This window comes from Halichoeres trimaculatus, unplaced genomic scaffold (assembly GCF_033239565.1).
Source record: "Halichoeres trimaculatus isolate MK-OKI-2021-1 unplaced genomic scaffold, fHalTri1.1 fHalTri1_scaffold_3, whole genome shotgun sequence".
In the NCBI taxonomy this organism is placed as follows: Eukaryota; Metazoa; Chordata; class Actinopteri; order Labriformes; family Labridae; genus Halichoeres; species Halichoeres trimaculatus.
In genome coordinates this window covers 23,358,932-23,383,144 of record NW_027437181.1, presented here as the reverse complement: position 1 = coordinate 23,383,144, position 24,213 = coordinate 23,358,932, and the positions used below count along the sequence as shown (strand labels likewise).

At 40.0% G+C, this 24,213-nt stretch overlaps 1 protein-coding gene across 2 annotated transcripts in view; it reads left to right on the top strand.

The window, feature by feature from the left end:
- The window catches only part of unc13c (unc-13 homolog C (C. elegans)), a 121,197-nt gene extending 98,731 nt beyond the window's left edge, over nt 1–22,466 (top strand). Inside the window, exons 25-33 of one of the 2 annotated variants that reach the window (XM_074665614.1) lie at nt 2,283–2,371; nt 2,735–2,872; nt 5,217–5,340; nt 5,869–5,928; nt 8,088–8,168; nt 12,875–13,022; nt 16,789–16,881; nt 18,913–19,072; nt 20,849–22,466. In XM_074665614.1, the coding sequence (XP_074521715.1) occupies nt 2,283–2,371; nt 2,735–2,872; nt 5,217–5,340; nt 5,869–5,928; nt 8,088–8,168; nt 12,875–13,022; nt 16,789–16,881; nt 18,913–19,072; nt 20,849–21,134 (1,179 nt within the window). In that variant the 3' untranslated portion in view covers nt 21,135–22,466. The remainder of the gene's footprint in view (nt 1–2,282; nt 2,372–2,734; nt 2,873–5,216; nt 5,341–5,868; nt 5,929–8,087; nt 8,169–12,874; nt 13,023–16,788; nt 16,882–18,912; nt 19,073–20,848) is intronic. The other variant, XM_074665615.1, reaches the window with a different exon arrangement.
- The last annotated feature ends 1,747 nt before the right edge of the window (nt 22,467–24,213 follow it).

Here is a 24,213-nt window from a genome sequence, read left to right as displayed (position 1 = left end):
AAAACTATTATAACCTTGAATGGAAATGTAGCATGAAAAGCAGCAGAAATGAACATAAAAGTCAAATTTTATTTTCAAAATACATAGGAAGCTTATTCATAACTTTATATAGATTGTATATTGTGTTTGCAGGCTAATCCATTAATTTATTCTTAAGCGTAACAGTCAAGTAAACAAATCTATAAAAATTTCAAACTACGGGACTGATTCACAAGAAATGTTGGTAACACTTTTTAAAAACCCACTATATATAATGCATCTGGAACACATTGATACAATCTCATAGATATGCATTCATAAGGCTTTAGTATAAGTATTTATAAGCACGTATTGCAATATTTATGGAGTGTTATGAATCAGTTGAGCAGCAAGCTACGCTGTGTATTTGATAAAGCATGACTGTTACTTTAATGATAATGTTTTGATTTTACCCTTAATAAGGTCCAAACTCCTATATTGACTTTTTAAATGTGCTTATGATGCATTATAAAAGGTGGGTTAATAGAAATGTATTTAATGCCCTCGTAGTGAATACAGCTAAGATTTGCTCTGTGTGACAGAGTCATAGGGTTACTTATAGTGCTTTTTGACACTTGATGGGAAAAAAAGGATCTGACTTGACGTGAACAGAGGGGTTCCTGACAGAGCAGCAGTCTTCAGGTAGACATTTGACTTAAGCATCAGAAACCGCACAGAGTCAGAGAAGAATTTTCTCCCCTCAGGATGTGACAGGTGCCTCGGTTTATCTTAACAGCCAGGAGAATTTCATGGGTCTACTTAGGGGCTGTAGATTAGAGGCCCCTTCAACTTTCCTCAGGCCAAGGCAAACTGTTGATAGACGATGGCCTGTGGAGTTTTTCTGCTATCACTTAAAATGATTTCACATGTTATTTAAACAGAGAAATTACACCTCCAACCTCTATTTTCTCAGCGACAGAAACATATTTCATGCAGTGACAGCAGTATTAAATTGTGTGCATGGAACACACATACACACAACAGTAAATCTATCTCGTCTGGGCTGCAGATAAAGGCATGTCTGCGGAATAGCAATGTCCATATAAGGTTTAGTTCACACTTACACTTTTCAGCTGAGCCATCCACGGTTAGAGTGTGTGAGACGAGCTGCTCCATGGCTAAAGCTTATCAGGTCCAGTGTGACGATCTGCTCTGCATGTGGTGCGGTGCCTGGCCTCACACATTCACCTTAGGTATTAAGCCTAAGTGACGTGTGCTCTCCACTCCATCCTAAACATTTAAATTTCAACATTCGTACATGGTGAGCGTAATTCATAACCACTGAGACCAACAGATGTATTCATACAGACAGTTACTTTAATACACAGGGACCCAATATTTACGCATTTTATCTGGACTCTGCCAAAATCCACAGATGGACTCAAGCATTTGCAAAACCATCACATGTACATGCATTAATACAGTGCTGCAGCTCTCCAATACATGCCATGCATGGGCACATACATGCTGTGACTCAGTTTTGCACATGTGTTGCTGTGGGTTGATATCAAGTCTTTGCAGGGTCAAGCTTAGTTTGTTGTTACATCATACAGTGAATATTTTCATGATCAGTAATTTTTTGATCTGAGATATTTGTCAGCTGAGACATAGACTAAAGAGGCTTCTGATACCAGGATCAGAAATATTGTCTTTATCCTGGGAGGAAATCTGTTTAACAACTGTGAATACACCAGCATCTCCTGAATATTAAACTGTTTTGAAAAGTTGCACACTCAAAAGAATATTGCAGAACAAACAAAATACAAGTGTTTTCCCTGTATCAACAACTTTTCTCCCTGAACATAAAAAATCATTCAGAGATTTTTAAGTCCTGGAGCCAGAACAGCTGTAAAGACATGGATTTATATTTCAACAACAGTAAGCATTTTTCCCTCGAGATGTTACTGTGTCAAGGCTGCCTGACAGCAAGCCCTCTCTTCTTTTACTTTTGGAGTAATGCACAAAATTGTTCCCTTTCGAGAGACCCCCTAGTCGGCTGCTCCTTTGCTGACATCAACTCTCATGACTCGGCAAGCAGTCATCATTGCAGCGCTCGGAGGTGAGCTGTCCATTTGTATTCAGAGCATTGCTTGGCACAGATGGCAGGCAGAACGAGTGGGAGGCCACAAGCGAGGCAGGTTACCTCTCCTCTGGGGCTGTCTCCCCCCCTTAACACCCCCACCCAAGCTGAGGCAGAGAACAAGTCAGTGTGGGCTGGTGTATGAAGCGTAATGATGTAGTAACTGTCTGTCTCCCCCTGACAGCTGGATGCAGAGGCCAGTGATCTGCTAAAGGAGCTGCAGAATAAACTCAACGCAGTGCTGGATGAGCTCAGCGGAGTGTTTGGCTCCAGGTGAGCATCGTTGTGACTGTTTGTGTGTCTGAATGGGATCATTTTCATTAAGTGTAACTTCTATTCATGTCTTTATCTGCCTGTGAAACTGAAACACCAGACTGCTCCGCTAGGCGCAGACATGTATTATGCTCAGAATGTAATTGACTCAAGCCCTTGCTGTGCCTCATGCTCAGTGAGCACAGCAAGTTGTTCAACATTTAAACTTGAGCAAAAGACACCACAGCTCCCAACATCTTTCAGTAATCCAGCAGCATAAGCATGAGTGAGCCGGCACTTCCTCAAAACATGCTTCACTGCAGCCGCCTGAAATATGCAACCAGAAGCAAAGCGTTTCAAGTTCTCTCGTCTTCACTGTCTCAGTTTCAAAGGTGTGATCGAGGACTGTGTGAAGCAGATGAACCAGGAGCTGGTTCAGATGAAAGGCCCGATCAAGGGGAGCAACCCAGCCATGGATGCTGAGACTGTCCTCAGGCCTCTAATGGACCTGCTTGATAAAAAGTGAGTATGCACTGAACACAAGTCTATTATGTAACACAGTTTCGTACCACTTCACAATGTCAATACGCTTAGCTGTCTGACACCATCAGGTTGAAAGTTTTGACCTTTGAGGTCCAAACTCCTCTGCTAGGGTTGGATTTTGCTTGGTTAGGGGTCGTGTTTGGGAAAAAAAGCAGATGGGACAAGAACAACATTTTTTTAACATCTGTCCACTGTCTGTCCTGACTGCTTTCATGCAGCTTAAAACATAGCAGTTATATCACAAATGGTGGGATTTTTTTTGTTGTTGCTAGAATCAAGGTAATCCAGACCTCTCGTTTAGAATTGCTGTACACGTGAGAGGCATGCTTTGGGATTAGATTAAATGTCTGGTACAGCTTTATCAAACTGCTTCCTGTGAGAAGTGAAACTGTTAGTTTCTGAATAGTTTAATTGGTTGCAACTTATTGACAACTCTCATGGCCATTCCCTTCAAGCCAGAGTTTTAGTTACAGTGACAAGTAGGGATGCACAGAAATGAGAAGTTACATTGGATAATGTTGACAAAGGATGAATCCATAGGGCAGATCTATTAAGCTTAGTTCTATTATCTTTTCTGTGCATGTCATACGTCATCAGCACCAGTAGGTCTGTATATAATTGCTTAAATATTATGAAGGATAATAACTACAGCAGCTCAGCACTTTTGAGGTATTTCTCACTTGTTTCACCAACGACTTTGGCGGCAACTCCCAATATGTGAAGGTTTAATTGTTCACTTAACCAGTGCACAGGTTTAGAGTTTATTTATAATTCCTGTTTGTTTTGCAGATATACTCACCACACATTTAAAAATGTTGGTCCCATAAAATAATAAAATGTTTTATAGTATACACACAATTTTTTGGTTTACAAAGCTGGAGAAGCTTGAAGTTGCCAAATCATACTTTTGGTCTCATTCTCTCATTGAGGAATACAGAATGTTAAACCAATACAGGAATCAGTTTGGATCAGTATCAATATCTGTATCAGCCAAGACCACAGCCCAGGTCTCTGTATTGGTATTAGGACTTAAAAGTTGGATCATTGGATCCCTAAAATAAAAAAAGCTAAGGGTTTAACTCTGTGAAGAGTCCTGTCAAAAAAGTCAGCATGTAAAGCCCACACTTGAATGTCTCTCTGGTGTTGTCAGTGCCATAAGCTCTAAACGCACTCAGCTCTACTGCATGCCAGCTGCTTTTTGGTCATATTGCCAGTTGTAATTTCACAGGAAGTGAAGATTGACGGCCGTAAGTTCCAGTCTTAGTCCTGTTAAAAGAAGGGTTAATGTGCCAAATTCCTACTTTGACGTCCTTGTTGTTTGTGTGGAGGAAACAGGTGCTGGCACAGAAATGGAACGTAAGATAGCAGTCAGAGCACTTGGATACATTTCTGTAGGATTTCCAAGCATGCTGTGCCAGTCATGTATGTTACAATAGAGCTAGTCTCCATTTAATCCCAAGTTTAAATCTGCAACTCACTTTCTGTTAATTGAATACCAAATAAGAATCAGTTTTCTCTACTGTTTCACATTAGAGGTTTGCTCTGAGATTGCCCAGTTCCTTATTTGTCCCTTGAGGTTTGTCTTAGCCCTGTGCAATATCATTAAGAAAACAGCCTAATGAATGGAGAGGCAAGCTGTTTTGAATGGTCATTAAAGTGACACCATCTCTGGTCAAATAAATTTGTGTATTGCTCACTCTGATGAATTAAATATTCTTTGTATACTGGCTGACTTTTAGTGTCAGTTATGATGAGATTTTTTTCTTCCTTTACAACAAAGTTTGTTGCACCCAGCTGGCCTGCTCCTGTCACAAGTCTGTGGTTAGGTTTACAGTCAGGTTTACCTTGTGTCTCAGGCAGTGAGTTGATCACTTGCGTCATACTTTGCCTTTTTTTCTAAAAGAAACAGAGACCGGAAATTTCTGTGACTGTCTATTAATTCACTCCAGGTAGTGCTTTTTTTAACTTCTGTGGCATTCTTGAAAGGACTATAATGACGATATGCTTCAGCTGAGCCCTGGGAATTGCTCTCCACCATTTGTCAAAGAAACATTGAGGCCAATGTGGTATTAAAGGGAATCCTCTTAATGATATGGAAATACCAAATCCTTCCTCCTGTCTCTGAGACCCTGCTTGCACAATGGCAAGAGATTAAAGTATAAAGCCTGTGCATTTATTTCATGAATCACAGGTGTTTTTCTTTATTTAACCACCTTATTTACAAAGGCATCATCACTCAAAGCCTTCAGTCAGCTCAGCTCATCCTCAGACACTTACTTTTTATCGTTGACCTGATATATGCCCTTCTTTTGCTGCTTTGCAGTTTGATGCTTTTTGCCAAGATTTGTGAGAAGACTGTTTTGAAACGAGTCCTCAAAGAGCTTTGGAAAATCGTTCTCAATACCATTGAGAGGACAATTGTTCTGCCTCCACTGAATGACCAGAGCGTGAGTTTGATTAATTATCCATCTCTCCCTCTTTTTTCTGTTATTCTTCTCATCTCTCAGCCAGCTCTTCACCTCCCTCCTCTTCCCCACCTGTTTCTCTCTCATTTCCTCCATCTGTTCGGCCCTCTCTCCGGCTCCCTCAAAACACACAAATTACTGTACAGGAGATGAAACAACAAGGCATCCCTAAATCTTCACACACAACGAGTGACTGTTTTCAAACAGTTAATCTTTCAGCAAAAGCCTGATGGACATTTCTGTCATCAGGAATATCATACTTACATTTTTTTTTGTTGATGCTACTGGAGGTGTAAAAGCGCAGTTAAAGCCATCATATAACAATCTTCAATCACTTTTCTTCCTCTGACATTTGGAGTGTCCAAGAGACAAGTGCAGCTTAAAAACACAATCACAGTTAAGAGTATTTAAGCTTTCATCTCCCATTTTTTGTAATCTTCCCTCAATTTAAAACAGTTTATCTTTTTGTATTTTTTATTTCACAAGAAAAATTATCTGTCTCTCTTACAGCAAGGAGCACAGATGATCTTCAATGCCGCCAAGGACCTAGGACAGCTGTCCAAACTCAAGGTATGTTGAGTGATGGATTTAAGGAAGGCACTGCTTGTCTCAGTATGAAACCTCATATTGTCTCAATCCTGCACTCTCTGAATGAAAGGGGATTTCACTGAGCTCAGCAGGCATGTTGTCATTTCAGTGAAACATACGTGATGCCCACAGATACACATGGACTCTGTACTTAGTGAGTGTGGATTATTGTTTATTGTGGATAGCACACGCATCTTAGAAAACTTCAGACCCTCTGGATCTAAAATTCCACTTTTTTTTTTTTGACCTCTTTAAGAAGCAACACATGCAAATATTCTTCTTAATCTCATCACATACACAATTCATAACACTGTACATATGGAATAGATGCTGCATTCTTTTTGCACAACCAAAGTGTAACATTTCACTTAGTACCTCTATCACAAAGTTTGGACAGATGCATACTTTTATAAGCCACTGTAGGCCTCTTGCATCGCTCATTGTAACTCAGTGCAACACCAGCCAGACTGTTGTCTAATTGCTGATGTGACCAGAGGATGTTTAATCCCTCCAGCTCTGTGAAGGGAGGCACTGGATTGGATCAGTGGTTACACTGTTGTTTCACTAACAACTGTGCTTTGACAGTACCTCCGAGAAGTATTTCAGCTCTCAGTCTTACAGGGGATGATATGTAAATGTATATGTGTGTTTATCCGCGGGGATGTTCTTACTTGGTGCGATGTGGGGGATCATTTTCAGAAACGTCTGGCTCTGGTACGATTGTGAAGAGATGGGTGTGTATGTCTGTTTCCCTCCCAGGGTGCTAAAGTTGTTTATTATTCTCCTGTTATGATGAGTCATAATCTTCAGCTCACTTCACAAAAATATATTTCTCTGTGAGTGTTTTTTAATTCAGTTTAGATTTGTCTGGCTGTGTTATTGTGTCAAAATTATTATCATCCAGTTAAACCATATCATCCAATATTGTGACCCTTTTTACTAACAGTGACATACTAACATAAGTGCCTTTCACATAATGAGTGCTGGTGCCTTTTAAACTGTGAGATGTCTTTGATGTTGTTTGTCAGAAATAAATATTAAAGTTCTCAACTGGGACAGTCGTAGTCTCCGACCAGAATAAATCCTGTGCACACTTTTATCTGCTTCTAAAGAATTTCACAGGAGGATTTGTAATACTTTATCAGCATTCCTTCAAATGTCAAGAGTGGAAGACCAACATATTTTTCAAGCTGTGAAATATATTAATTTTTGTAATTTTAGGTCATGATTTCAAACAAGGTATGGTTTTTATTAAAGTTTTATAAGTAAGCACCTTGTTATCAAATAACCATTACAGCATCCAGCATTGTTATCACAGAGACTCCAGCTTTCAGCCTTCATTTGTTTGAGACTCACCATTATTTCTTTCTTATGGCACCGGGAGATGAACTGGAACTGAGGTCAATACAAATCAAGTGAGCCTGGTGCAGTCATAGCCCCAAAAACAATCACATTTCTCAGCTCAGTTGTGTGTAATTTTTTCATATTTTTGAGCAACACCATCTTTATGTAGTCTTTGTTGAACTTCCCGGTGGTAGATTAAATCTATATCACTCCTGAATCTAAAATATGTAAATGTAATCTTTATCTGAAGCCTCTAATTTGAGGCATTGAATGTATAATTTCATGCTGCAGCACATTCCTCTAACTTTGTGATTATGTTGATTAAATCTGGTAACCAACGTGAAGCTAACGCAGAAGTTCAGGCAGTTTGTTTTTGACACAGAGGGCTCGACAGATGGAAGTGTGTGGTGTAGGATCAACATTGCTGCCCTGGCTTTATCTGTGGTTTAGTTTCTTAAAGCTCCTTTCTTCAAAACATTTAAACTGTTTTGTCAGTGTTTTATGAGGTACACACAGGGGAAATAAGGCAGGGACTAAAGCTATTTGCTGCAATCAATTCAGAAGGTAAACCTCAATTAGCACTGACACAAAGCATTTTTCACGATTGAATTAAATTCTTAAGAGGTAGTCTGGGCCGGTGGGAAACTACAGTTCAAAAGACCATGAGTGATGCTCTTTGATAAACGGCAAATCTTAGCATACTGACACTGATTCAAGGAAAAAATGTCAGCTATCTGGATGCATGTCATGTACATGTTTTGTTGACTCCTGTTTGGTGTGATCTCATGTCTTTTCAGGAGCATGTGATTCGAGAGGAAGCCAGAAGTCTGACTCCACGGCAGTGTGCAGCCATGGACCTTGTGCTTCCCACCATCAAGGTGAGTTTGAAGTAATGTCCATGATGATGTTGATCATACTGCAAGAGACAAATGAATAACAAAATCTTTATAAAACAAAGAAAGACACATTTGTCAAAGCTGAACTGTGTAAATGAAATGCAGTATTCTCCTGCGGAGTACAGCTTAGGTCACCTTCTTCTGACATCATGCACTGAAAAAGAAAAAAAATCAACACTTTTTATGTTAGTTATAGCAGGTGTTCAGGCATATTATGTATGCTTTGTATGGCAGAGATGCAGAATAAAATATTTACATGTGGGAAAAGGAGCATTTACAGTAATGGTTCAGCCTAAATGGAAAAAAAATGTTGTCTTGAGACTCAAATGTAGAGAAATATTCCTTGTCATAAAACTGCTCCTAGAGACACAATACACTTGAAAGAAGATTGCCCTAAGCAACTGAAAAAATTGCACGATAGAAAACGGCGATTATAGTTTTAAAAGCACACAACACAGTGCCAGTTTAGAGCCATCTGAGGATGATTCATATTCAAGAATATGGAAACGTGCCCAAAACCTCTCAGCTCAAAAGAAAGTGTGAAATGCAGCGCTGCTAATTTACTACCATGCGACTGTTTGTTGTAAAGGGATATGAGACAATTTCAAGACCAAGCCTGAGTTCTACAGGGACAAGAGGAGAGTTATGGCGAAGTGCCACTGGGAGAACACTGCATCATAAAGTGCTGAGAAAACTAATTGATTCCACAGTCTCCAAGGAAACTACCTGCAGGTTTCGATCAATCATGTCGCTGGAATTCTTTTCATCAGTATCCCAATGAGAACAGTCAATTAACACACTTCAGTAATTCCTCAGGAGAGTTAGACTGTGGGATAAAGCATTACTTTACAGGCAGGCGCTTTTGTTTCATTCTTACACAGCTGGAAATAAGATGTAATCTAAGAGAAAAAAATCTGAGATGAACACTGAAACATTTCTCTTAGTAACTTTAGTGCCTTTGGTACTACATTCAAACTACAATAGATGTGTGTGATACAGACTAGTATTGGATCAGGACTGTCAGATGTTAGCTCAAAGCTACTGCATTTTAAAGTCCAACACAGTTTGTGAAAGCAGGAAAGCAAAGAGACAAAGTTGCTTGGGGAATGATCATATGTCACCAGAGCAAATAGTCCTTAAAGTTAGAAACTGTAAATGGATATAACATTACGCACCTTATACCGTACACCCACACTGAACTTTTAACCTGTTGGTCTTTTGCATCCGATGTCACAATGTCTGCCGGCCCTAACCTGGATGGTTAAAGTGACATGTCACTGACTGAATGTCAGTGAATGAATCATCCACAATTACCCCAGGCAAGGCCAGTATCATCTTCTAACGAATGCAAAAAGAAATGGGAGGAAGCAAGAAGTGTATCACAGCCAGAAAGCCAAGGGACTGACAGCAGTTTTTATTGTCATATTAGTTATAATGCTAACCAGTTTCTGCAATCCAGCAGTTGTTTTGTTTATCTTTTGATGAGAGTTATCACCTGCTACAGCCACAGGCTTTGTCACACACACTCAGTAGTGTATTAAAAGTGATTTTTAGGTCTCATGATGCCTACGACAGCAAAAAGTAGGTGGCAACGAATGTGTATCAGCCTTTTATTACCACCAATAAAATCAACTAGAAAAATTGTTACTCGGTTTGGCTCCTTATAAAAACTCATGGATAGGATAATAGAAATTTGTATTGAAAACAGTGGTATCTTTTCTAATGATTTTTTTCCTCATAACACACTTTTTAGTTACTTTGTAGGCAAGTATCTATGCATGAAGTGCAACTGTTTCACTCTCGGCAAGTCCAGCTCACTGATTATTAGAATAAAAAACAAACATGTTTTGAGATTGGTGTTTTTGCATCAAAAAATGAAATTATATGAAAACATTAAACCAATTGACCATAAACTAAACCATAGACACTACTGTGGCTTTACACAAGAAACACTGCCTGGCCCAAAAAACAAGTAGCCACCAGAAAAAAAAGGTCATGCACTCTAATATTTCACTGGATCGCCTATTGCTTTGATTACGTCATGCATTTACTGTGGCATTGTTTCAATAAGATTCTGCAATGTCACAAGATTTATTTCCATCCCGCGTTGCATTAATTTTTCATAAAGATCTTGCATTGATGATGGTAGAGTCTGACCACTGCACAAAGCCTTCTCCAGCACATCCCAAAGACTCTCCGTGGGGTTAAGGTCTGGACTCTGTGGTGGCTAATCTATGTGTGAAAATGACGTCTCGTGCTCCCTGAACCAATCTTTCACAATTTGAGCCCAATAAATCCTGGCATTGTCATCTTAGAATATGGCCATGCCATCAGGAAAAAAAAATCCATTGATGGAGTAACTTGGTCATTCAGTATATTCAGGTAATCAGCTGACCTCATTCTTTGAGCACATAGTCTTGCTGAACCTAGACCTGACCAACTGCAGCAACCCCAGACCATAGCACTGCCCCCACAGGCTTAGACAGTAGGCACTAGGCATGATGGGTGATCACTTCATCTGCCTCTCTTCTTACCCTGATGGCCCATCACTCTGGAGCAGGGTAAATCTGGACTCATCAGACCACATGACCTTCTTCCATTGCTTCTGAGTCCAATCTTAATGCTCCCTAGCAAATGAAGCCTTTTTTTGTGGTTAGCCCTTGAGTTCCCTCCATATTGCATGTGTAGAAATGCTCTTATATTCACTATTTAACACAGCCCTGAGTTCTATTGTTGTTTTTCTTCAATTTGATTTCAACAAACGTTTAAGTGATCGTTGATCACTATCATTGAGGATTTTTTTGGCCACATTTCTTCATTGAAGACGATGGGTCCCCACTATCCTTCCCATTTTTAAAAATTCATTGGGCAGTTCTCAACCCAATTGTAATAGTTTCTGCAATCTTAGATATTTTCTCTGCTTGATGGATGCAAATGATTTGACCCTTCTCAAACAGACTAACATCTTTTACCACGACCACGGGATGTGTCTTTCCGCATGGTTGTTAAAGGATTTAGAAGCAACTCATTGCACCAGTTGGGGTTAAATAACTTGTTGGCAGCTGAAAGATAATCACCCATGCAGTAAGTATCCAATAGGAGGCTCTTACCTATTTGCTTAGTTAAATCCAAGTGGCGACTGTTTTTAACCAGGCAGTGTACAAAGCCCTAGTTAGTCTCGAGTGTAGAGAGAAGTGTTCATGTTAACATGATACACACATTGAAAAACAGAGCACAAACAAAGCAAGGGAATTAAGAAGGGAAGAGGAAATAAGAGAAGGAGACATGCTGGATGGCAGTCTGGCAGGTTATTTAGCCAGAAGCAGGGTGATACTGGGTCGGCTTCTCTTTTAGCCAGATGGACTGCAGCATCACACCCCGGTATAACACTATGAGCGTCTTCAACCGTGTGGCAACACCTTCCTAGACCTGTTCCTGAATTAATCCTGACACCATGACGGGTTCATCAGATGGCTACTTCTTATTAAATTAAATATAAGCACAAGCTTGTGAAAAGCTGTCACATGATACTTTAAAATGCAACAACAAAAGTAGACAGAACTATGTGATACACATGTTCACGTATAAAAACCAGGCTCATGAATCTCCTCTGCTTTATTTTTATTTTTTGACTCTGTCGGATTGAAGCTTTTGCTTTCCCATCTTACAGCAACATTTTGTATCTGGGTTACTGATAAATCTTTAAAAAAAGGCCTTCATCAGCATTTATCCTGTGCCCAATCTCGGTCTCAAATATTCATTTTAGCAGAATGCATTTTATTCATCAAATATGTATTGCTTGCTCCAGTCTGAAATCCTAATATGCAGTTTTTAATTTAGCGTATGCGATGTATTTTCTGTCTCTTGATAATCTCCACTCATGACTCAGCTCCTTGTGCCAGATTATGTATAGTTCATGAGAAGCACGTGTTGGACAAATTTTTGACTCATGAGTTGTTAGTGAAGCAGAAAATGGTGCCTCCTACTGACCTGAGTCACACTCACACGAGTACAAAAATACTTCAGCACCATATAGAGGCATCATATGAAAAGGGTTTGGCTCACATCTTTTTAGAATCAGAAACATTTATTTCTCTTTTGTGTCTCGAATGTTCGAGATTAGCTTGTATCACCTTTTTAACTCCAATGATTTAATAACGTTTACGAACTGTGTAAACCCCGAGACGAGTGCCTTCTGTGAGTGATCATGTGTAACTCAGATGAGCTAGCTTGAATCACAAAACAAAGAAAAGTAAAGTGAATCAAGAGTTTAGAATTGACTTTTGTTCTTCCTCCCTTCTGTCTAGCAACACCCCCTTTCTTAAAAGGATCATCCTGTGGTCCCCCTGACACTGTCCCCATGTGGGAGTGTTGACAGCTTCTGAAACAAAAGCAAAAACCTCATCATCCTTATCGGCACAAATGGGCATTAACCATTCAAGCTTGAGTTTCAGCTTTAAATGCACAGTAATTAACTGCAAAAGTGGCTATTAGTGCTGCCCCTTGTCTGATCTCTGTATGTCTTTGCTCCTCCTTGTAAATTGCATACTGTCAATGTAAATCGAGTTGTGTCTTCCAGCCTACTGTTAACCTATCACTGTGTACGCAATCAAGAAGCTGTCACCGTGTGCAGCTATCTGAAGGTTTCTGCCAGTGAATCTAAACTGTTAAATGTTTCTTCTCTACAGCAATACTTCCATGCTGGAGGAAACGGGCTGAAGAAAACCTTCCTAGAGAAGAGCCCTGACATGAAGTCCCTCAAATATGCTCTCAGCCTTTACACTCAACCTACAGATGCCTTGATCAAGAAATATATATGCACCCAAACCTCTCAAGGTAAGATGCAACCCAGGCCAGGCTGAAATCTGATCTACTCCAACATTTCGTTTCTTGAGATATGTTTTGGGCTGAGAGCTGATCTGATATCACTTAACATGAAATTCAACAAAAATAGTGCTATAAAGGCGAGAACTAACCAAGGGATACTGAAAGATGTTCTCATTGTAAATGTGGGTGTAAAGCTGTGAAAAAGCACAGATTGTGGATATTATTGTCCAGCAGCAATGTAGCACTCACACACAGCATTTAATGAACATATTCTACTTAAACTTGATAAACTCTGAAAAATTTCAGAGTATTTATATGCTATGTTCCTGTCATCTCATTACCTACAGCTATGTTTGTATTGAGAATGGATGAACAGTGAGTAATAATTTGTGTTCCCATTGTCAAGACTTGGGGAAGGCACCAAAAAAAGCAATCTGTTCTGCCCTACTTTTTGACACCCTTCTGTTAGGGTACCAGTCTATCCAGCTTTAAAGGTTAGAGATACACACTGTACATTCTTTTAATAGGTCAATGGTATCATCACTTCTCATGCATCAGGAGTGACAACCAGTGGCAGCTGCTGGTCAGTCAAGGAGGGGAAGCTCATTTTTTTCTGGCCTTCATCATAAATTTGTTTATCTATTTAAACGTAAATTCTACCCTCTGTTTCTTTTCAAGAAAATGATCTGTGACCCTGTCGTACCAACCAGGTGTTTTTTCCAGGGATTTTACCAGTGTTCTCTCAACGGCCAGCAGAGCTAGACTGATTAAACAGCCTTGGCCCATTGTGTTGGGGGTGTAGGACTTGAGCCGCTTTACACGGAAGAAGCCTCTCTCTGCAGAGGATGCTCCGGTGGAGGGTTATACTCCAAGATCACTGACTGGCTCATTTCACTGTCAATCAAAAAGGGATTCGGCCTCAGACAGATCATCCAATCATCATGCAGAAGCCCAGCGTCCAGGCCAGCCCACTGCCTCATAGACCCCCAGAGACGCTGAGCGTGCTATGGGCGGGACAAAGTCCAGCGTTTATCCAATGACCGTCCAGTTTCCACAGTGGAACAACCCACTCTATGCTTCCCCGCTGAAGTCAGAAGACACTGAGCGTCCGACTGTGTTAAAGCGCTGAGACGCTGCGGGGATGAATGAATGAGGTCGAGCCAGTTACTTGTGATAGGTAGCTGATTCTGAACAAAAGATGAAGGAATTCTAGCACATATTTTGTTGATGAAATGTACACACAGCAGAACATATCACCACTTTTTTTTGCTTTTTGGGGACATTTTATGAGAAGCTGAGCTTCCCTTGCAGTCTTACAGCAATCACCACTGGTGATAACTAACAAACACAAAACACACCACGTTAAATGATTAAAACCTGGATTTGAAGCAAATCATTTCAAGATTATTCATGTGTTACATAGACACATGCTGAGGAGAGGAAACACAAAATGCTGCATGTCCTCCTTAATTTCTCATTTGTAACAGTGTCGTGTTCATCTTCTGTATTGAATGTATTGGCAGATGAGAGCAAACACTGTGGCCTGTTTCTATTAAATGTCAGGCTTTTAGCTGATGTGGCTTTCCCATGCAGCATACACCCAAGCACACTATGTAAGAGTACAGTAAGGCATAAAAATCTAGAAAAAAAAAACTAAAACTTCCACAGTTATTTTCATTCATAAAAACACAATATATATTTATCTATATTTACCTATCATTAGTAACCCAATTGTGTGTCGTTTCCTCATTCATCTGCCTCTATTTAAGATTATTACCTCCCATCTCTCTCTTCAACTCGTGAAATACCTTCAGGTGTCTGGAGAGATTTGGGAGGGAACTCAGTCCGGTGGGGCAGTACAGCTTTAAGCCTCCTGGTTGCCTCCATGTGTTAAGCTTTGCAGAGCGCAGCATGATCAGGCAGCAGGAAACAGACTGTTGATGGGAGAAAGCTAGTCAGCCAGGCAGCCAACAGTCCCAACTAGCGCTCCGGTTCTCGCTGACTGGCAGATGGGCTTGGACGCGCAGAATTTCACTGTGTGCTATTTTCAGAAAGCTTGTTGCATTTCTCCTCTTTCTCCCTCGTCTAATCCCCTCCCTCTCCCTCTCTGAGTCCACACCACAGTGCTGCTCTCCATCCGGGGTGGTCAAATGTGATGTGTATAAGTGGATGTAGTGAGGTGGTTGATGTGCATTAGGATGGGAACAGTGTGAGGACGTGCTGATGCTTCATGAAGCACAGTGGACACCGTTTCATTAATCACCAGCCCCTGTGCTCTGGCAGCGACACATTGAGACCACGGCATGCACTAGTTTATTTCTGCCAAGTGTCTCCTCCTGTTTGTTAGCGAGGTTGTATAGCTGCATTATGCTTTGACGGAAATACAGTACACACAAGTAAACACTTCCCTCTTGACAGTAATTACATGTGAGTATTTCACAGCTTTCTGTTGATTTGTCACTTTGTTTGGGTTAAGCATAACATCTCGATTTTCAAAAACAGCAGAGTGGAAAATTCAATGAGCTTTACTGCAACTCAGCATCAATTAATTCCTCCCTCATCTGTTATTTCCTTTTGTTGTTTTCTCACTTTAACTGCTGACTCCTCTCACTGTCACCTCTGTTTTATCTGTCCCTGCTCTCCTTTATCTTCCACATGTGCCATTCATCTTACTCACCCTCAGTCCCCCATAGCCATCATGTTGTCCATTACTCTGTCTGCTCTGTGCATGCCTGTTTACTATTTCATGAAGGTGCTGGCTAGCTGCATCTTTCTGAATCAAGGCAGAACACACAATCGTTTTATTTATAACATTATTTCTGCCCATTGCTGAACTGAATGTGCTCTGGCGTTAATTTCCCAAAAGTTCGGAGCTTAATTGTGCAGCAGCAGTGCATTTCTGTGTCCCTCCCCCAGCCTCTCAGGGCGTCATTACAATAAATCAAGGGGCTTGTTTCTTCATTACCACCTATAATGGGCACGGCATGTTTGGCACGTATTGATTATCTATTGGATCAACATGCCCGTTCATCAACCACACCGGTACGCTGCCTTCCAGTGTTCAACATCTGTTAGTACCAGGCTGGGCGAAACACAAGGACGGTGATTAGAGCAGCAGGCATAGTAAGACACATGGTCAGCAATCAATTCAAATTGTTTCCTGGCAACAACATGTCTCTATGTGATTGAAGCTGTAATGCTGACGTAATGGAGCATGGTGTGGTGCCCAAAAGCATATTTCTTTCTTCACACGCAGCTGTAGTTTCCTGTTGACTTCTTTTCTCATGTTTGTTTGAACTCTATTTTTCAAACCTCGCTGTTTGTATTTCTGTCGAGTTGAGCAGTTTGATGATTTCATCGTGAAAAACATTATTTATTTTTTGAATCCCTTTGCACCACCTGCCTCCTCCATGGCCTTCAAACTAGGCAGATTATGTCATGTTGCTTCCTTTCTTTCTTCTTGTTGTTTGTGTTCAGCCTCAAGCAAAAGGAAACTCTGGCTGTGCATGCTTCTGGGGGCAAAATCAAGTTGTTCTTCTTATTTTTCTTGGGTTTTGTATTTCTGCTGTACATGCCCCTCCTAAGATCAATTTTTGGATACCTCCAGCTAAAAAAAAGCAGTACCCACATATTTGGATATAGTCCTTTCATCCTCACCCTCCTTTCCTCTTTCTGATCTTTCTATGTCTCTGCCTCGCTGCCTCTTCTCCCTCCTTTCTGATCTGTCATTATGCTTCTCTCCAAATCTCCTGTTGTTGTTTTGGTGTGTGTCCAGGTCAATCATCCAACGGGTCGGTGGGGGAGGTGTCGATGCAAGTGAATCTCATCTCTCACCCAGGAACTGGAGAGCACAAAGTCAGCGCCAAGGGTGAGACTCTCTTTTGCTCTGACATGCTTTAGTTTAACACATTCAAATGCTTGTAAAAAAATGGGTTAGTGATACAGGGAATAATTCAGCAGAATTATGTTTAAGTGAAGGAAACTTGTATAAAAAAGTTGCGAAAGACCCAATTTAATGCTTTAAGGTACCCATAGAAAACCACAGTAAGATGCGTGGGAAACAAAGCTACAACGGAGCAACAGGATCTTAAAAAAAAGAAAAGAAAGTTCAGATTTCAAAACTAAAGTCATAAGATTAGAAGAATAAAGTCATGATGTTGCAAGATTGAAATTGTAATGATGGGAGAATAAGCATAATGTTAAAAAAGTTAAATTAGGATAATAGAGTTTTTATGTTGGGAGAATAAATTATGTGAGAAGAATAAAACCCTAATGTTAATGGAAAAAAGTCTAAATGTTAAGAGAATGAGGTTAAGATGTTGGGAGAATAAAGCTATAATTTTGCAAGAATAAAATCATAACTTCAGCGGGATAAAGTCTTAATGTTAGGAAAAAGAAGTCTTATCTGCAGGTTATGGTTTATTTAAATGAATGCTGGATTATCATGTGTGAAGACATCAAAACATCAGGAAGATTCCTGCTCTAAAAGGGGGGCCCTTGTTCATCTCACAAAATAAAATTTTACAGCTGATGTTGAACAGTGGTTCCTTGTGGAAGCACCACCTGCATTTAGCTTGCTTGTCCTCACAACGGACTCAGTTTGTCAATGCAGAATCTTGGTACTTATGATTTTGTATTGGTCCTGATAAGTTAAAGGAATTAATAATTTAAAATGAATAATATTATCAATCAACCTTTAACTATAGAGCCCAAAATCACAACAAATCTAATTTAAACACTCTTGACAAAATGAACTATAATGTTATATAGTTAACAAAGACCATAAGAAACATAATGACGATTGTCTCATTCTGACCCAGCATGAGTGTAGCACTTGACAGCATTTAGCAAATGTAGCAAGAGAAAACTTACTTTTAAAAAGCATGCCCAGACTTTTGAAAGGCAGGGGTGGCAATAAAATAAAAAAAGGCACAAAGTATGCATTTTGCCACCCAAGAAAGCAGCTTATCATATTTTAATCAGCCATTACTTTTCAACAATTTCATTTTATTCCAACTTAAATCTTGTAAGAACGAAACTCTACTCTCGTAGAATCGAAACAGGAGAAAAGCATATCGCCCAAGCCCAGCTTCTTTACTCCACTGCCTTCTTTGGAATCAAATTCCAACAAGTGTTGGCTTGCTTTGTACCAAATAATTCAGACCAGTTTAAAAACATCGTACAGTGGTTTATTTTCGTTCACTGTTGTAAGCTAAAGGTTGTGTTCAACATCAACCATACAGCTGCAGTGATTTTTCCTCCTTTCAGAGGCACCATCAGCACAAGATGACAATCAGCTGTAATGAGCCCACAGCGATCATATGACCATGTGATCACCAGTTAGGTTACTATGGCAACCATATGGATATTTCTATGAGGGAAATATCCCGATGAAGCGCCACCATCCTTCATTTTTTCCACTTGTACATTTCTGTTTATGCCTTTTCCATAAATCCCAGGATTAACTTGGCAACTCCCACGAAAAATCAACACTCAGCCTTTTTGACTGCTCTCTTAGATTGCATCGTGGTCAGCCAAAGAGTTTGCCAATCAGTCAGTGCACCCCTCTCTCCTTCATGGCTGAGTTATATGCCTGAACAAAACCCTCTGCAAATAAATTCTCAGTTTTATTTGCTAGCGCTGGCATCCAAAGATTTTTTTTACCAACAATGCTACGGATGAGTGGAAATGTTTCTGCATTAAACTCAGCTTTACTTGCTCTGGCAGTATCTCAGCATAATACGACATTTTTTTTCATTTAGACAGTCATCTGTAGGAACAAAATGCTGCAGAAAGAAGGCAGGCCTTATTTGTCCTGTTTTGATATAGTTTTGATGTTTGATGTCTGAACTATACGTCTAAAGTGTCAGTGATTCTTGTTTTCCTCTGCATTTTTCAGTGGTCGGCGTGAACAACCTCATATGGCAGACGAACGCCATGTTCCGACCGTTTGTCGAGGTCAACGCCGTGGGACCCCACCTGGCTGACAAGAAACGCAAGTTCAGCACCAAGACCAAGAACAACAACTGGTCACCAAAGTACAACGAAACATTCCAATAGTGAGTAATGTCATTTTGCCGCAGTTACAGCGGAATGAAGGTGAAGTTTTTTTAAAAGCACATATTTGATCAGTGCTGTTATTACACAGCATTTCCAGCCTATAACCTTCACAATAATGTAGAACACTCTGCTCTGTATATGCCGCTGTACCTTTAGACTAGTTTGATTATACCATCTGCACACTGTAAAGGACTCTGCAGCACCCTTTATATAGTAGCACAAAATACCCTCTAATGCTGCACTCCCAAAATCCTTCCAACTGTTCTAAACATTAAATAGAAAGCAATTTCTTTACGGCACTTCTGCTCATCACTTTTAAACTTGTGAGGACAGCCGAGAGACTGCTTCAGCAAATCTATAGACTCTTTGACGCTGTCATCCTCTGAGCAGAGCCAGCTGAAGTCACAGAGCTGCAGTGATCTTAAACTGAGTTGTAGCAGCACCGCTGTGATCACAGGGGCCTGTGGGCATATAGATGCTGCTGCTGGTGTTGTCGTTTGATTTTTAAGAGGGCATTAAGCTGCAGAAGTTAATTAGAATACAGCCCCAGAAAGTCTGATTCAGAGCAATGTTTGCTTCTCTTGAAAAACATGATCACATTGTCTCATCGCAGCAAGTGAAAATCATTTTTAATTTGAACTTGGGGGAACATCCTGCAGCCAGTCATACACTGAAAGCCTTTTTTAGCTACATACAAAGTCTAATGTCTGGTTACAAACAGTTCTATGAGTTTATACTCTTATGGAGTTCAACTAACACATACAGGGTTTTTCTAGAGAATACCTTCCAGAAGAGGTTTTGAGTTATTTCTTTGGTTTATTGCTGTCTCTCTGGTCCCCCCTTCAGGCCTCTGCCTGAAACGCTTGGTTTAGCTGCTGTCTCTTTTAGGCTTCCACTCCACAAACTCCCTTCCCTCTGATTGGCCAGCCATCTAAAAGCCTGTATGGACAGACCTTATTCTTTGAGGCCCATCCCTTTTGTATTTTAGAACTGAATCAACAGACATATTTCTACATTTGTCTATGTAGTGGATAGAAAATATGCACGTCTAGTAAAGACATCTAGACATTTAAAATATAGGAAAACATCAAACCCCCTCTTTAAGCATGAACATAAATAACTTAAAGCCAGTCTTGGTTACCTTTAAGGTCACTTGCGCTATCTGAAATGTCATTGTGTGGTAAAATCTGCAGTTATTGTATCATTAGTGGTTAGATACACTGGTCAGCCATTAAAATATGGCCCCTAGCAGATGAAGTTGTTTGTCTGCTCACAGTGGCACCTGACTAGATAGGCTGGACCACAAGTGAATATTCTGTGCTCAATTTGATATGTTAGAAACATGAAAATAAGCAAGTATACAGATGTGAGCGACTTAAAAAAGGACTACATTGGGATGGTTAAATGACTGGGTCAGACCATCTCCAAAACTGCTGCTCTTGTAGAGTTTACTTCAGGGGAGATAGCTGAGAAAGTTGATGTTATTATAGAAAGTTGTCACACAGTTTGCTGCACATGGAGTTGTGCTGATGGACTACAGAGCAATGGGAGAAGTTAGAACAGGACCGTGTTGACTTGGTCTTTAACAAGTCACGTAAAGCATCTGGGGGAAGTGCTGGACAGCCAGGTTTTTCGTGGAATCCCCCCTCTCCTCCGGCTTATCGATGTAGTTTTCCTTTGATGCTGAATTCGAACAGAGGAGTAAGTGATCACTGACTCTGCATGTCTGTGTCAAACTCAGTAGTTTGAACTCTCTGATCTCTTATTTGTTCCAGTGTTCTCAGTAACGAACACGGTCCGGAGTGCTACGAGCTGCACATCTCGGTAAAGGACTACTGCTTTGCCAGGGAGGACCGCATCATCGGTATGACAGTCATCCAGCTCCGAGAGCTGGCAGACTCGGGCAGCTGCTCAGCCTGCTACCCCCTGATGAGGAGCATCTCAATGGACGAAACTGGCCTCACCATCATGAGGATACTCTCTCAAAGGACCCACGATGAGGTGGCCAAAGAGTTTGTGCGTCTCAAGACGGACACACGCTCAGCGGAGGAGGTGTCGTAATGTGGAGCAAACATGCAGTACTAAAACAGTTGTGTTGTCTTAAGTGAGATAAAAAAAAGAGCAGTAGCAACAGTTGTTCTTACTGGATGAAAGCTGGAGAAAGAGATTGTCCAAAGAGAAGTGGAAGAGGCCCACATGTGGCTCAGCAGCAAGGGTGACAGAGAGCGAACGAGAGAGAGTTGTGTTTGTTTGTTTGTTTTTGTGCATGTGCGTAAAACATCTGTTGGAATGTTCATTTTAAAACTACAGTATGTACAAGTGTTTACTTACCGTATGCTTACTATTAAGTACTATATTCTACAGGTTATGTTAAGGAGACATGAAATACCTTTTGTACAACATTTAGTCTTTTTGAACAGAGATTTGTTCCAATAAAGTGCCAAACCAGTGAAAAAAAGAACAAAACCAACGTATATGAATTATGGTGAACTTAGTATGTTTGAAATTTGCTCGATTATTTTGTCCGGTGTAAGTCATTTTCTGACCGTGTGGCGTTTTGATTGTTGCAAAGTCTTTCATTTTGCACCCTCGTTTTTTGGCTTCACGTTCTTCCACACAGCACTGTTGTGCATGTCCTCTTCTCGGTCATGTCTCTCCCATGATTCCACAGTGACCACCGAGCAGGGTCCTGTCCCCTTGCCTTCAAACTGTTTGTATTTTAAGTCAACCTGAAAATAGACCATGTTTTTTTAAATGGCGATGACTGCTATGTAAACCTTCATAGGTGTTTGTAATTTTATAACCATGACAACAATGACGACAGCCTCCAGTGCTAACAGTCTTAGCAGAAAGGATGGAAATGTTTTCTTTCTTTGGCTTTTTGTTGTTTTCTTTTCAGCCATCAGCTTCCAGCCTTTCTGAATGACCACTGTGAACATGAGCTTTGGAAGGCAAGCTTACATGACATTGCTTACAGTTTGATATTGTTTCATATTTTCCGATAACTTTGTTCCTGATAAACTGCCAAAGTTATATAAAATATTTGTACAAAAGCAATCCATTACATGTATGAAGAAATATATGTACATGTGATAAATTACTTTTTCAATGCTAAATATTTGATTATTGATAGGGTGGTACTAAGATTTTATTTTTTTTATTTCCTGTCAAGCTGTTTATCTATATGAGAGTTGCACATGTTTCTTTACACACATCGGTTAGATCAGCTCATTGGAATTATTTTTCTTCATAAAGGAAAGAGTCTAACATTTGGTAAATATGCAACATTCCTATGTATTGCACTGATGGCGAATTGTATGTCATGTAAATATATTTAGTGAGATATTGTACAAAAGTCTACTTTTCTTCAATGTGCATAAAGTATGTGCAAATGTGTTAAAATATCTGGTTCATTTTAAACAGTTTTACAGGAATCTTCTTTTTAACTTTTTCCGGTTTCTGATTCATATGATCAAAGCTTCAGGTCAGAGGGTCACATAACTACCTCTACAGTACAAAAATCCCTAAAATTCTTCTACTTTCAGGAAACATCCTGTTTGCAAAGTACACATGCTGGTCATTATTTTAGGTCTGGAACAGTCTTGGTTTCCAGAGATGTGTTTACACCATCTGAGCATTTTTTATTTAGAATGAGAGCAAATTAGGATGATAATCATAACTGCTCTGAAATGATCCGTCTTCAAAGATGAGGGTTACTGTGATTTATTAGGCTTAAAACTGTTCCTCTGGTACGTTGTTTAAGCTGCTGTCACTTTAAGGCTCCTTGGTCCACAAAACCCCATCGCCCTGATTGGCTGCCCTGTGGAGACCTGTTGGGGGCAAAACTATAGGCAGACCTTGGTGTTTGAAGCCCACGCCTTCATCGTGTTATTAACCAGTTATGTGATGACGTCATCATTTCAGCAAGCCTCTCTCTTTCAGGAGATCTTGAGCTGTTTTTGGAACAGACTGAGCAGTTTACAGAGACATTTGGTATTTTTACAACATGATTATGAAGCGATTTGAAGAGTTACCTACATTTAGTGTAGACATCCAGTATTGTTACTTTATGTCAGTGTTTAACATGGTTACACAGCATGACACCTATGAACTGATCAGTGTCACCCTGAGTTGTGACCCCAGGAGTCCAGCTCTGATGTACTAAAACCAAAGCCACCACCTGGTGTTTAACACTCATCACTTAAAAAGCTTTGTACCTACTTTATCCGCAATCCTGTCTCGATATATCCAGCATTCAGGAGTATTAAGAAAGAAGAGCCTAATGCGGAGAGCCTCAAGGAGCAATGAGAAGCAGGGGACAAAGGTCTGGTAAGCTCAGCTCTTTCCATACATCCGTTCTTTTCTTTATTAGACTCACCAGAAACAAGCATTATGGTCTTTTTTATTTATGCAAATGAATCATCTGGGTCTGGATGATACCTTGAAGCCTTGTGAAGATATAATTTTATACTATATCCAAACATATTATAAATATTGAGTATGTAGAAAAAACAAATTAAAATTTGTGCAGATGAGCATACAATTGCAAGCCCAATAGATTTAACTATACTCCAAATGCACATAGTGGGGCATTTTTAGCTCAAACTCCATCCTAGTTATTGAATCAGTGAATCCTTTGATAACAACAAAAAAAACTGTTTTGTAGAGCTCTATACAAAGCCACATTACAAGGTTTTTCACATAGTCATGGTATGATATTCAAGTAGTTAAATATGGGAATAACCAAAAATGTCATTGTTTTTTTTTTTTTTTACATTTTGTGTTCCAGAAACAGTCCATCTCTTCTTTCCTACAAACTGCTCAGAAACTTGCTGGCTTTGTCTGCTCACGGTATCTGAGATTTGTTCCCTTGATAACAAGTCTTTGAAAAGCACCGACACATTACTTCCACAAGATAAAATAACCCTTTTTACTAAACATGAAGGCTTTACTTTGTAAAAGTTTCTCTTTTTTTATGATTTCATGGTGCCTGAGATGAGTGTTTTCAGATCAGTTATGCTCTACTTACTGTCAGTCATTCAACACCCACGGGGAAAAATGCAAGATTGTGGCAGGAAGTAATCCCTAAAAAGCATGTCACCTGCCAAAACTTTAACACCATGTTTGTATCATTCTATCT